General features: G+C 46.8%; 2 protein-coding genes across 2 annotated transcripts in view; both read left to right on the forward strand.

Annotated features, from left to right (window-relative positions):
- The window catches only part of Exoc6 (exocyst complex component 6), a gene marked incomplete in the record, with an annotated part of 205895 nt that extends 200686 nt beyond the window's left edge, over positions 1-5209 (forward strand). Inside the window, 2 exon segments of the mRNA XM_008849623.1 lie at positions 2027-2139; positions 3998-5209. Coding sequence (XP_008847845.1) covers positions 2027-2139; positions 3998-4130 — 246 coding nt within the window.
- A 1451-nt stretch (positions 5210-6660) lies between these two features.
- LOC103747273 (cytochrome P450 26C1) overlaps positions 6661-12650 on the forward strand; it is a 6742-nt gene continuing 752 nt past the window's right edge. The window contains exons 1-5 of the mRNA XM_008849624.1: positions 6661-6864; positions 7356-7580; positions 7973-8248; positions 9285-9440; positions 10602-10919. Coding sequence (XP_008847846.1) covers positions 6661-6864; positions 7356-7580; positions 7973-8248; positions 9285-9440; positions 10602-10919 — 1179 coding nt within the window. The remainder of the gene's footprint in view (positions 6865-7355; positions 7581-7972; positions 8249-9284; positions 9441-10601; positions 10920-12650) is intronic.

A 12650-nucleotide genomic window follows, 5' to 3' on the forward strand; every position in this document is an offset into this window, starting at 1 on the left:
ATTACATTCTCATCATCTGAGTATATGAAAGTAACTTTCCTTGGAAACTGTGTGTTACCAAACAACAGTTAAAAATTACACGTAAGTTCCCTTTTCATTTTCAGACAATATCTTCTTTACATTGTTTCATGGTAATTTCTGTGCTAGTGTTTCAACTTTTAAATATGTTTTTACTTATTTTTATTTGTGTAAGTGTATTGCCTGCATGTGTGTAAGTACACCCATGTTGTGCAGTGTCCATGGAGTTCATCTCCTGGAACTGATGGTTGTTAGCTGCCATGTGGGTGTGGGAATTGAACCCTGGGCCTCTGCAAGAGGAGCCAGTGCTTATAACACCTGAGCCATCTCTCCAGCCCTGAATGTTTCAACTTTTATTATAGCCTAGAATGTTATCTTGTCTGAAAGTAAACAGAATATTAGTTATTTAAGTTTCCATTATACAATTTTCTACTTTTTTACAAGAGTCTGTATTAACAGTTGTAAATTGTATGGGGGAAAAAAGGTCAAGCAAATCCCTTACCTTCCCAAGGAAAAGCTGGCTTCTCCTAATCTTTCTTTAGGTGGCTTTAATCACTCTAGAATTTTAATTCCACTTAGAGTTACCAGCTCCACATAGGCATCCTGTGAGTAAATATAGATGTTTCCTTCATGTGAAAACAAAACCAGAAGAATGCTTACTTATAAAGTATGTTTAAAACAAAGAGCATAAAAACTAAAGGAAACAGTAAGTAAAGCATCTAGCTTTCTGCAACAGTTCAGATGGGAATGGGAATAGGAAGTTGGCTTTAAATGGCTTAAAGGGGATTAGGGCTTTAAAGTTGGATAAGGAGTTGGGTGCTTTGGTTTAGGCCTAGCATTGCTTTTAAAAGATTATGACCTTATTTGACAATGATTCTAACTAGAGTTTATAAAGCAAATAGTCAATTTTGAGATACTATGGAAAGCAAGAGGATTTCTTTCTTGCTGTTGTTTGTTTATACAAAATGATTGCCTAGAGTTAACAGGCTGAAATCCTGAGGCCCTCATTTCATACCACTACTGAAGATCTGTCACCAACCAGAGGATAGGAGAGGTTATTTAATATGCTTAATTGAGATTATCTGAGCTTTTGATTTAAATTACTTTAGAAAAGTCTGGATGCAAGAAACTTCTTTGAAAGATAAACATATCTTCTAAGGAAAAAAGGTGTTTTACAATTGGCATACAGTTAGTAGCACTAACCTTTACTAATTGAGTACTGAGCTAGCAGTATATGAAAAGAAAATCTCTAAACATCAATACAGGTGCTGATAGATTATGAGAGAGTTTCATTAAAATTATTGGAAATGCAATAAAGTTAGGAAGGCAGCCACTGACAATTTTAGGAATTTCAAAGTAAAAAGATAATACCTTTATTTATTTATTTTTATTTTGTGTGTATGAGTGTATTGCCTGCCTGTTTGTAAATTTACCCATGTCGTGCAATGTCCAGGGAGGTTAGAGGAGGGCATGGGATCCCCTGGAACTGGAGTCATGGACGGTTGTAAACAGACAGTTGTTAGTTGCCATGTAGGTGCTGGGACTCGAACCCAGTCCTCTGCAAGAGCAGCCAGTGCTCCCAACTGCTGAGCCATTTCTCCAGCCCCTAATGTATACTATTTTAGTTGTAAAGTACAGTTAGTTTTTTAAACAAGTTTTCTTATTTTGTTCTAAAATGCAGTTATGTGAAAATGAATCAAGAACAGCATATGCTGGGTTTATGTTTGGGTAAATATTCAAAAGTTGATGGACAGCTGGAGAGAGAGCTTGGTGGTTAAGAGCACATACTGCTTATCCAGAGGACCTGAGTTCATTTCCTGGCACCCACATCAAGTGGCTCACAATGCCTGTAATTCTGCTTCCATGGGGATTCAATACCTCTGGCTTCCACAGACACCTGCACTCACATGCACGTTCCCACATGAGGACACACACATACATATAACTAAAAATAATAAAAATGAATATTTTTAAATTGTTGATGGAATGTTTTCATCCTCTTCCTCAGCTCCTTGACCTGTTTATGGTTTGGGACTGGTCTACTTATCTAGCTGATTATGGACAGCCGGCATCCAAGTACCTTCGTGTGAACCCAAACACAGCCCTTACACTTTTGGAGAAGTGAGTATATTCTGAAAAAAAAGAATTATTTTGTATAGCATTTGCACAAATTTTAGTTCTGTGACAAAGTGGAGAACTAGAAGTTTCTATGAAAAGAGAAATATCTAGATGGAGTTTTAAAGCTCAGTCCAGCATAACAGATGGCATGTACCTGTAATCTCAGCACTGAGGCAGGAGGATCATGAGTTTGAGGGAGCCAGAGTTATATAGTGAGATCATGTTTCAAAAGAAAGAAGCTCAGGCCATTTAATGACCAAAAGAAAATCTCTTTCTTGCCTTTCAGTGTTGTTTTGGCTATATTGATGTTAAGAAAACATTTTTCTATTGTATCCTGAATTTTTCTGGCTCAGTTTGCCATATAAATATATTTACTGGAAGGCTGGAAACATACAGCACAGTGATAGACGACTAGAATGTACTAGGTCCTGGGTCCATCTCCCAAACCCAGAAGGAGTGTTTACTGAAGATGCAAGAACTTGAGCTACTTTACACACACACACACACACACACACACACACACACACACACACACACACACACACAGGAGAGAGAACAACACACCCCAACACTGGGAAGAGAGCGCTCTATAAAATAGACACAAGAAATGAAACATTTGTCCACAACAAAACACCCCAACACTGGGAAGAAAGTGCTTTATAAAATAGACCCAAGAAATGGAACATTTGTCACCAGTGATATCTGAGTCTTGAATTCTTTTTTTAGGAGGAGGGTTGAGACAGGGTCTCCCTGTAGCGCCAGCTGGCCTGGAACTCCATTGTAGACCAGGCTGGCCTTAATCTCACAGAGATCAGCCTGCTTCTGCCTCCCAAGTGTTGAGATTAAAGGCATGTACTACTACACAGTCTTGGATTCTTTGTAGGTAGAGAAATAGGTGATCTGAAAAAAAAATTAGCTATAAAAAATAAGCTAACAGAATTTGCTAATGCAGCTAACTACCAGCTTCTTTCCTCTCTCATTATGTGGCAGACTTTTCTTCACTGAGTCATATTTTGCTTAAAGTATCACTATTGAAATGCACAGTTTTTAAATTTATTTATTTAATTTTTGAGACAGGATCTCTCTGTAGGCACAGCTGGAACTCACTATGTAGACCAGGCTGGCCTTGATCTCACAAAGATACCCCAGTCTCTGCCTCCTGAGTGCTGGGATTAAAGGTGCGAGCCATAGCCGGGTGCACGCCTTTAATCCCAGCTCTCTGAGGCAGAGACAGGTGGATCTCTATGAGTTCAAGGCCAGCTTGGTCTACATAGTGAGTTCCAGGACAGCTGGGGCTACAGGGAGGACCCTGTCTCAAAAAGACCAAAAAAAAAAAAGAAAAAAAAAAGTGCGAGCCACTATGCCAGGCTAAATGCAGTTTTTAAATTAAGTTAAAGTTGTATGTTGTTTTCCCACACATTTCAAAATATCTGTGGTATATTTGATTTGAAGGGGACATAGAGAACTATTCAAAATTAGTATAAATTTATAATATCATGAACTACTACTGAGGCAAAAAAATCACACTTTTGACTTTTCTAATGCTATTTTCATGTTTACATAATCATCTATGAATGTGTAAGAGTCCATACAGGATGTTTTAGCGGCTTTGTGTTAACATTAGGAAACAGCATTGTATTTGAAAGCAGCATGTTTTAGATTCGTGTGGGAGTGAAAGAGCTCTGCTTCACCATCCTTGCTATGTTTTCTCTGAATCTGTCAATTCATTAGTACCTGCTTTCTTTGAAGTGTATTATTCAAGCACAAGGTGGTTAGTGTTAGATAATTCAAAGCATGCTTTTTTCCTTAAGGCAGCATAGTTTTTACTTTTCTAAGTGTTTTCATTCATACGTGTTTCTAGGATGAAGGATATGAACAAAAAGAACAATATATTTGCTCAGTTCAGAAAGAACGATCGAGACAAGCAGAAGTTGATAGAGACAGTTGTGAAGCAGCTCAGAAGTTTGGTGAATGGCATGTCCCAGCACACGTAGAGGCATGTTGCTCGCACTGTGACATCAAATCCATGCCTGAGCATTTCTCTCTGGAGCACGGGTCATGACGCAGTGATTTGTTTACAGAATTTAAAGAACAGTAAAGAAAACACGCTGATGAGGGCTTAAACAAGTAATGATAACAAATACCATTTGTATGCATTTTTAAATAACTGAATAATATTTTATATATGAAAATGTAACCTTAATTTTTTTTAATTTTAGAGGAAAAGACAAAACTGTAATATATAAATCAAATTGTATATGTAAACTGATTGAAGATGCATTAGAAAAACTTGTGTCTGTACTTCTAAGTATTTTTTTTCTCCTATTTAAACTTGAATGAGCTTGCTTTTGCTTCAGGGTAGTTGGGGATACAGTTATGTCTGATAGAGGAAGATTTCACTGTCATTGTTGGGCTTTTTAGCTTTTATTTTAACCTCAGTGTACTTAAGTGCTCTGAAATTTTTAATTCTGCTAATTCTGAGGGGGGAAATACACAAATCTTCAAAATTCCTGAAAATCATACTCAGTAAGGATGTAAATTATTTGTTATAGTTGGATCGTTGAGCTTAATCGTTCTGAATATGAAGAAAAAATTCTGGATTTTTCCAAAACCGAAGTCATTATTTCTATCTATATTTCTTGTAGCTGACCCCATTCTAAAGTTTGTTTTAGTTTGGTTCAAGTTAAAAGAGAAGACACTTAAAGGGCTGATAACTTAAGGTGTAGCTTGTCCCAAAGTAGATAATGAAGTCAGCACAGCACAGGCATAACTCTGTTCAAGTAGTCAGTCCATCTCAGTACTGTCTAGATACTTTGGAGGCCGACTGAGCCAGCTCAATTCTGGAAACCATATAAGGCAGATGGACCTTTTCCTCTGTGTCAGGGTGACCCAACTGGCAATGTAAACTCGACCTTTACTTTCTCCTGTTGTAATTATGCTGAGATACCTCCTTTGCATTTTCCGGATTTTTGCCTGTAAGACTATCTGACTCTGTAAAATAGGTGTAAAGAGCCATGTTTACATCTCTTGATTTTTGTGATGAAACATTAAAAAGGTTGAGAGCTACTGACTATGCTATCTCCTCTGTTTAGAGCTTCTCATTTTAAACTGCCTCTCCAGAAAAGGTGTATTGTTCTCTAATTATCAGACCCCGCGCGACACCAAAACAAAAAGCATTTGTTCTCTTGACAAAATACTTAAAGTATTTCACATTTAAAAAAAATACTACATGAAAAATATAGTAATTCTTTAGGCAGGGTACAATCTGGACCTTAGGAACAGACAGGTCTGAAGACATGGGATGTGCTGGCCCTAGCACAGTCTCTGGTTACTTTGGAAGCCTCCTGACTTTGGCTCAGGCATTCAGAGGGAGGAACCACTGCACCCCCTGGAGAAGACCCCTTGGACTGCTCTATACTCTTTCCAATAATTCAGGCACCCACTTGTGCTTCCCCACACTCCCAGCTTGCACTGTTACGGAGTAGGAGGGAGGGTTTGAACTTTTCAGCCTTTGGATGGGACACAAAGCCCAAGACCACAACCTAGTAGGCCGGCAGGAGAGGGGCGGGATCTGGAGGACTCCGGAGAGAGGGGGAGTGAAAACGGAGTGAGAATTTGATTTGGTCCTAAACCAGAACAGCGCCCCCCCACCCCCCGGGGAAATTGATTTCTGGAGGACTTTTGGCGACCTCGTGAAGCTTGCAGAAACAATGACAGTACCATCTCCTGAAGTGCAGATTGGAGAACGGGGAGTCCTTAGGGGGTCGAGAACTGGGCCCCAGTTATCTCTTGGGGAACCACTGTATCCACAACACAGTTTCCCCGAAAGAGACTTATGCCTGCTGCGGTACCCTGCCAAGTCCTACCTCAAAACCACAGGCCCCGCCCGACCACGCCTGTGGGGCACAGCCCCCAACCAGCTGCCACTCCCTACCCTACCCGGGTCCGGTCGGAGCCAGATCCGGCCACTGCCCGGTGCCTCCAATCATTAGTCTGAGTGGGGGACTTTAAATATGCATAGACACGTCATGTTGTATGACTGGAGATCAGTCCGTAGGGAGGGAAGCAATATCTGTATAAATGGGTGAGGGCAAGCGGAGGAGGGTTAACCGAGTGGAGAACAGAGTGTGGTGGCCAGAGGTATGCAGTTTCCTGCGACTCTGGTAGGCAGCACAGTGAGTTGCTAATCTCCTGGGACCTTGATCTGGGGAGGTGGTGGTATCCCGCCCGTGCGTGGGTGACTAGAGTGTTCTGGAGGTACCGGGGTAGGCTAGTAATTTGGACTGAAAGCAGGGGAAAATGTTTTGAGCCTCCAGCCTCAAGGAAGGCAAGTATCTAACGACTCTGGTCACTACACCTTCCACTGACGGTCGCATTTTAAGAGCAGAAATCTTGTCTGTGGTTATTCATCTCAGGCTTTGCCCCTAACCCCGGGCCTTTTCTGGACAGGACAGGTGATCTCTGCTTGAGCCCCAGTTTTTGTGCCCCCTGCCTTCCCGGTGGCCTAGCCCCCACAAGTGCCTCATGTTTCCCTGGGGGCTGAGTTGCTTGTCCATGCTGGGGGCGGCAGGCACCGCTCTCCTGTGTGCCGGTCTGCTACTCAGCCTGGCTCAACATCTCTGGACCCTCCGCTGGACTCTGAGCCGGGATCGGGGGTCTGCCTTGCCCCTACCCAAGGGCTCCATGGGCTGGCCCTTCTTCGGTGAAACGCTGCACTGGCTGGTTCAGGTGAGTGGTTTGTCATTCCCTGCAATATGCATTGGACTCTTCTGGCTCTCCGTGCACCTAGGGTTCATAGCCAGACCCTTGCCCAGGTTTCTGTAGATTACTCACAACCCTTGCCACTGCTTAGCTATTCCCTCTAAGAGGCCCCATGTCTCCGGAATTCTAAGAGCAATTTAGATTTCTGGTGTAAACTGGGGGCTTAGGAAGGGATGTAAGGAATGTGGTACCCTGGGTCCTGCAAGTGTAGGCTACAGAATCAAGGCACATCTCAACCATGGGCTCCCACGTCCCCTTTCTAAGCTTGATTTCCCCACCTTACCAGTAAATGTCTGCATTCCCATAGGGTTCCTGGGAGGCCCATATGAGACTCTGTTTTGCCCCTAGTGTGACAGCCTGGGTCAGGGGATTGTTACCGAGAAGCAGTTGGGAGTTCTGGGTCAGAGCCCCAGCCGGTCCCAGACGCTCCTGCCCTCCAAGCTCCGCCTTGCCCGCAGGGATCCCGTTTCCACAGTTCCCGCCGGGAACGCTATGGGACCGTGTTCAAAACGCACCTGCTGGGACGGCCGGTGATCCGTGTGAGCGGCGCGGAGAACGTGCGCACCATCCTGCTGGGCGAGCATCGCCTGGTGCGCAGCCAGTGGCCGCAGAGTACGCACATCCTACTAGGTTCACACACACTCCTCGGTGCGGTTGGCGAGCCTCATAGGCGGCGACGCAAGGTGAGGGGAAGACCCAGGGAACATCAGATCCTTGGTCCCTGGGCACCTGCGGCAAGCCAGGCTGGAGGTGGCTGTTCGAATATAATGAGAACTTGACCTGAATCCTTGCTTAACGAACAGGTGGCCCGGGCCAGGCTCACCACCTTAAGACCTTCTAGGACAGATACTAAAAGCTCTGGGGATTTAGCTCTAGAAGAGGGTTCTGGAAGACTTGATGGAGGAGCTGGTAGTTGGGGCCTGGATGAGGGGGAGGAAATAGAGAGTGAAGCCAGCAAGTTTAGTTTAGGGCTGTGCCGCCCAGAAGAGGAGGAAGGGACTGGCCTTCGCCTTCTGGCTGAGAATTGCGGAGAAAAGACCAGCCTGCCCTGTGCTGATCCACGCACTCCCTACAGGTCCTGGCGCGTGTGTTCAGCCGCCCGGCTCTGGAGCACTACGTGCCGCGTCTGCAGAGGGCGCTGCGGCGCGAGGTGCGTTCCTGGTGCGCCGCCGGCCAACCGGTAGCTGTCTATGAGGCCACCAAAGCGCTCACCTTCCGCATGGCCGCGCGCATCCTGCTGGGTCTGCGGCTTGACGAGGCGCAATGCGCCAAGCTGGCCCGGATCTTCGAACAGCTGATGGAGAACCTCTTCTCGCTGCCCCTGGACGTGCCCTTCAGTGGCCTGCGCAAGGTAATGTCGCCACACACCTTAGTCCATGACTCCAGAGGGTCTCCCAAACAAGACCGAGCACCCTAGATGCATCTTTGCTTGGAGACGGAAGCGCCGTAGGTGGTGGGTACCAGGGTTGCTATGGTCTCTCTATGACGGGGGGCATGCCAGGCACCCTCTATGGGGACATGGGACAATACAAACCCATGTGCTCCTGAGGCTGAGGCCTTCCTGAGTTTGGGTCTAAGCTGCCCGCATCCAGGCAGTCAGTCCATCCTTTCTCAAAGTGGCGCCTCTTGTTCGGGTCTCCAGTGCCTTTTGGGACCCTGGATGGCAGTGGAACATGCAGGAGTGGGTGGGTGGGCACCAGCTGTGGTCTAGGGCAGTGAGTGCCATGGCTCAGGGCCCCCTGGCTTCCAGATCAGAGAACCAGCACCACCTCCTTCCAGTGATGGGTTGGATCCTAAGTGAGGAAAGGAACCCCATCCTACCTTCAATTCTCCCCATGCCTTAGGACTTTCCTATGATAAAGGATCTTGTTGCATCTGATCTGTTGCATACATTTTTTGATTTATTTCTTGCAACCTGCAAAGTGTTATTCTCATTTTATTGACTAAGCAGACTACTTTGAAGTGATAGGATAGCCAAGAACACCCAGCTAGTAGGTAGGGTCAGGAACAAGATCTGAACTAGATACTTCTGGCTATAAAACTCAAATGCTCTGTTTCAATGCTTCCCCAGGGGGATATTGGGCTGGGTTTGCTTCCCAGACTCTGGAGGGCATTCTGGCCCTCTTGCCCACCCCATAACAGGAGCTAATGCTTAAAACATCCAGTAGTGTCCTCAGTAGAGTTTCCCTTTTTTTTTTTTTTTTTTTTTTACCACTGCCTTACCTGAGCTTAGTGCAGGGAAAAGGGTACTTATTGACAGACTGCACCTTGACAGCTCTGGACCAGGCATGGGCACTGATAGCTGAGAGACTAACATAAGGATCTAGGTGGAGGTGTGTGACCTCTGAGCCTTCCAGCCCCATCTGTCTTCTCTCCCTGTGCTTCAGGGCATCCGGGCCAGGGACCAGTTGCATCAGCACCTGGATGAGGCCATTGCTGAGAAACTTCATGAGAAACAGGCAACAGAGCCAGGTGATGCCCTGTATCAGATCATTCACAGCGCTAGGGAGCTGGGCCATGAGCTGTCAGTGCAGGAGCTGAAGGTAGGTGGTGGGAGGCCACTCCTTCCCTTCCCCCTCTTCCTTTCCTGCAGATCCCTTAACACAGTATGCATCTCTAGTCACATCCTATTTAACACCATTTTGAGGCACAGGCATACCTCAGGAAGTTGAAAGAGGGGGCCTGGATTCCAGTCATGACTGCCTCATGCACTAGCTGTATAGCCTTGAATTGGTAGCCATTTTTCCAGAAGCATCAGATTCTCCTGTTTCTTATCTTTTTATAGGAGCAATAATCATTCTTATTTCTTGGTGTGAAGTTCAATGACTTCAAAGGGTTCAGGGAGCAATTGAGCACTACACACTGCACTAGACTTTGAGTCCTGGGAAGCTGGGTGCTTAACACAGTCCTGGGCTCTGAAGAGAAGTGGCTTTGACAGACTAGGGAGGAGTAACAACACCCTATCAAAGGGACCACTGGCCAGGTTGGGCAGGGAGATGTCTGGGCCCTGGGTCTCCATCTCAGCTTCCCATTTTGCCCAAGGCAGGCCCAGCAGTTAGCCTCCAACCAGGTCAATATTCACTCCACAAAGATTGTTATATACTTATTCAGTGCCAAGTTCTGTGTTGAGAGGCAAAATGGGTGGTGAGTAAAAAAACCCTTGTCTCAAGGGGGTGGGGGATGCGGGACCCACCCTCAGATTCCTGGAGCAGCTTGCTGCAAGCACAAACACTAGTGCTTCCTGAAGGTACTGGGCAGAGGCAGGTGACCAGAAAGAGGAAGCCACAATAGGAAGCCCTGTGCCTTTCTGCAGTCCTTGCAAGTGTGTTAGAGGCAGGAGAGAGAGAACTGACAAAACTACTAGCTGTAGGGACCTTGACCACTTCACAGAGCCTGTAATTGTGCCTTACGGGGTGAAGGCAAGAGTCCAAAGAGTTAATCTACTTGCAGCACTAAGGATAATGCACAGAATAATTTCCCAGTATTTTCCCAGAGCACGTCCACCACAACGGTGTATATAGATACTGGTTTTTGCCTGTTATTACTCTACCTGACTTTCCCAAGTGGCAGACCTGGGTTTTGACCGATTTTAGAATCCAGGCGCATAGCCACCACGGCAGCACACCCACGCTGGCTCGCTTTGGTGCCCCTGTTAAGTTTGGGCCCTTTTGGCCCCCCGCGTTGTCTGGCCGGCTGTCTTGCAGGAATGCGCTGTGGAGATCCTCTTCGCTGCCTTCTTCACCACTGCTAGTGCCAGCACGTCCCTCGTCCTGCTCCTCCTGCAGCACCCGGCGGCCATCGCCAAAATCCAGCAGGAACTGTGGGCACAGGGTCTGGGGCACGCCTGCGGCTGCACGCCCGGGACGTCCGGCCTACACCCCGACTGCGGCTGTGAGCCAGACCTCAGCCTGGAGGCGCTGGGCTGTCTGCGCTATGTCGACTGTGTGGTCAAGGAGGTGCTGCGCCTCCTACCGCCGGTGTCCGGGGGCTACCGCACCGCGCTGCGTACCTTCGAGCTGGACGTAAGTGGGCAGTGCCCCCGGTGCCTGCTGTGTGCGGGGGTGGGAGGAGGATGAGCACATTAGCTCTAAGCGCTCCTCTTCCTCTCCCAGGGCCTCAGCTTTCCGGCCCGGGACAATGGGCTGAGTCCTAGTGAACTTCCCCAGACTCCTACTCCCCCAGGCGTTCCCTCCGCAGTAGAGGGTTGCAAAGCCTACCTCCTGGTGCGCTGGCAAAGGTTAGAAATTTTATAGACTTCAGCTTTAGAATTGCAACCATTTTTTCTCTGAGTAGCACATCTCAAAGCCAGTGGGGGTGACTGGAGAGCAAAGGCTGTACCTCATTTTACAAGACTGAAGAACCAATCATTGTTACCTGTCTGAGGTTTAGGACAAATTCCCGGGGAATACAAAGATCAATCTCCTAATGGTCTCATCAGGTTGTCCTGGGCTGGACAAGGTTCAGATTGAAGCCTGACTCCATCTCAGAATAACCTTGGGCAGGTCTCCCTTTACTCTGGGCCTCAGTTTACCCTCTGGGAAGAAGTTGGCTTGGTCCTTTCCAGCTGATACTCCGCCTGAGGAAAAGACTGATGAATTGGCAGCTTTGGGGATTGGGGAGTTCACACTGGGGAGAAATGATTGCCCAGGGGAGTTCTGTGCAGAAGGAGAGGCACAGGGAGGAAGGGGAGTCTCTAGTGCTGGGTAATACTCAAACATTTTGGGAGCTGGCATTTGAGCAGGAGTGGTAATGGGTTGTTGTGTCAGAAGGGGGGGGGAGAGAGAGAGAGAGAGAGAGAGAGAGAGAGAGAGAGTAAACAACCCAACCAAAGGCTGGTGTTCAGAAGTGTCTTCGATGCTTGCTTGCATATCATGCTCTAGGTTGCAGGTGCTAGTGTGGCCAGGGGAATGGAGAGGAGCAAAGGAACAAGCAGTCTCCAGGGCTGGTAGGTATAGGACAGGAAGGGGTCCTAGCCGACCCTTACTGTACAGATGGGGAAACTGAGGACTAGAGCGGAAAGAGCTTCCTTGGGTGATTCCAAGATATTCTTTCTCCCTGGTGAAAACCTGAATAGTAATGACCCTCCACCCCGGGACCGCCAGACGGGCCTCAGAAAACTGTGACCCCCTTGAGGGACAGGTGGCATTGTAGTCAAGGGATTGGAAGATGCATCAAAGAGCTGGGACTATAGGTCAATGGTTGGGGCACTTGCCTAGCAGGAGTGAAGCTCAGAGCTTGCAATACTCAGAAGGGTAGAAAAGGCTGAGGGTCTGAGAATGGACAAAGGGGATATGAAAACTGCACTGCAACATATTTTGGCCCCCAGTTTTTGGTGTGCATCTTCCCAAAGTGTAACCACTCCATAATAAGGTAGCATTATGTCCAGAGGCGAGTGGGAAGGACTGAAAGTGTTCAGTTAAATGTAAAGAAGAGCTGGCCGGGTGTGGTGGAGCAGGCCTTTAATCCCAGCACACAGGAGGCAGAGGCAGGAGGATCTGAGTTCGAGGCCAACTTGGTCTCCACAGTGAATCCAGGCCAGCTGGGGCTACAGGGAGACCCTGTCTCAAAAAGACCAAAAAGAAAAAAAAAAAAAAAAGTAAAGAAGAGTTGTATTATTGAACTGCCCTAGTGGAATTGGGGCCCCTGTATTTGGGTTGTTCTAACTCAGGCAGCTGGTAGGTACAGGATTATGCTAGAGGTCTCCTACGTCAGAACCACCGGCATTTTTATTCTCACTTTATCAACTAAGAAAT

The sequence above is a fragment of the Nannospalax galili genome, unplaced genomic scaffold (assembly GCF_000622305.1).
Source record: "Nannospalax galili isolate Female #2095 unplaced genomic scaffold, S.galili_v1.0 scaffold384, whole genome shotgun sequence".
In the NCBI taxonomy this organism is placed as follows: Eukaryota; Metazoa; Chordata; class Mammalia; order Rodentia; family Spalacidae; genus Nannospalax; species Nannospalax galili.